The sequence below is a fragment of the Pundamilia nyererei genome, unplaced genomic scaffold, assembly GCF_000239375.1.
Source record: "Pundamilia nyererei isolate P.nyererei 1_Seehausen unplaced genomic scaffold, PunNye1.0 scaffold00518, whole genome shotgun sequence".
Classification (NCBI taxonomy): domain Eukaryota; kingdom Metazoa; phylum Chordata; class Actinopteri; order Cichliformes; family Cichlidae; genus Pundamilia; species Pundamilia nyererei.
This window is the reverse complement of record NW_005187919.1, coordinates 6,604-7,764: the sequence shown is the minus strand read 5'-3', so window position 1 is coordinate 7,764 and position 1,161 is coordinate 6,604. Positions and strand designations below refer to the sequence as shown.

The window sequence follows — 1,161 nt, the reverse complement described above, 5'->3', positions numbered from 1 at the left end:
GCATGTGCAATGACAATAAAGTTGAATTCTATTCTATTCTATTCTATTCTATTCTATTCTATTTTAATGGACACATTTAATAAATATTGAGGCCACCTTATTTATTAGAAAAATACTGTATGGCCTGGAAGACTTTAAAAACAAATATTCATGAAATACTTGGATCCAGCTAATGTCTGGGTTTTAGATCATAGTTTAGTACAGTTCAGATGCTAGTATCTCCACATTTATTGCTTTTGACAAAATTAACATAATAACCAAAAACCAGACTAAATTGACAAGCTTGTTTTGTGTCAGTCATTACTTTGTAAAAATACTGCTTTATTCAGCGTCCTTGTCTATATGGGTTAGAGAAGATGTTATGTTTAGGTGTTTCACGTTTTTTTCTTCTACATGCGTTAGGTCCATGTGTTGAGGTCATAGTTGAACACCTCTTCATTCTCTGACAGTATTCTGTTTCTTTGCAATGACCAGTGTTCTGTTGAATTTAATTTTGGGAATGTGCATTTTCCAGGCCACAGATGAAGGAGTTATCCAACAATCTATTGAGGAAACATGGGAATCTACATCATCAAGTCAAGAGATGCCAGTGACAGCCCTGAGGACATTGGGGTAGTCCTTGAAGGCCAGAGAGTCTAGTAGGATTTGGATAACTGTGCCCTAGCAGCTGCTATGCTATTTGGATTAATGTACACTTTGAACCTGACCTACCCACCGGAACTGAAGTATACCTTCGAGGTATTACAGAAACTGGTTATGGAGCTCGAAGGGAACAGCCTTTCAAAGAAGGTCCAGGTTCTCAAGAACAGACTGTACGAGTGAACAGTTATGATATGGAAACAATATGTTTACCTCTCTGAATATGTTCCATTGTTTCTTTTTTGCCAACACTGGTAAAATTACAGTATATAGTGAAACTGATTTTTCTCACAATTTTATAGGTTTTTACTGGTAGGAGCAACTTTCACTTTTAACTTAGGGGCCATCATCACCAGAGATGGGCAGTAACGCGTTACAAGTAACGCGTTACTGTAATCCGATTACTTTTTTCAAGTAACAAGTAAAGTAAGGGATTACTATTGCAAAAACTGTAATTAGATTACCGTTACTTTCCCGTAGGAACGCTGCGTTACTGCGTTACTAAAACCGTGATTTTTTTTG

At 36.7% G+C, this 1,161-nt stretch overlaps 1 protein-coding gene across 1 annotated transcript in view; it reads right to left on the bottom strand.

Moving 5' to 3' along the window:
• Positions 1 to 576: 576 nt before the first annotated feature.
• LOC102206269 (olfactory receptor 142-like) overlaps positions 577 to 1,161 on the bottom strand; it is a 4,854-nt gene continuing 4,269 nt past the window's right edge. Inside the window, exon 2 of the mRNA XM_005754181.2 lies at positions 577 to 635. Within this exon, the coding sequence (XP_005754238.2) occupies positions 577 to 635 (59 nt within the window). The remainder of the gene's footprint in view (positions 636 to 1,161) is intronic.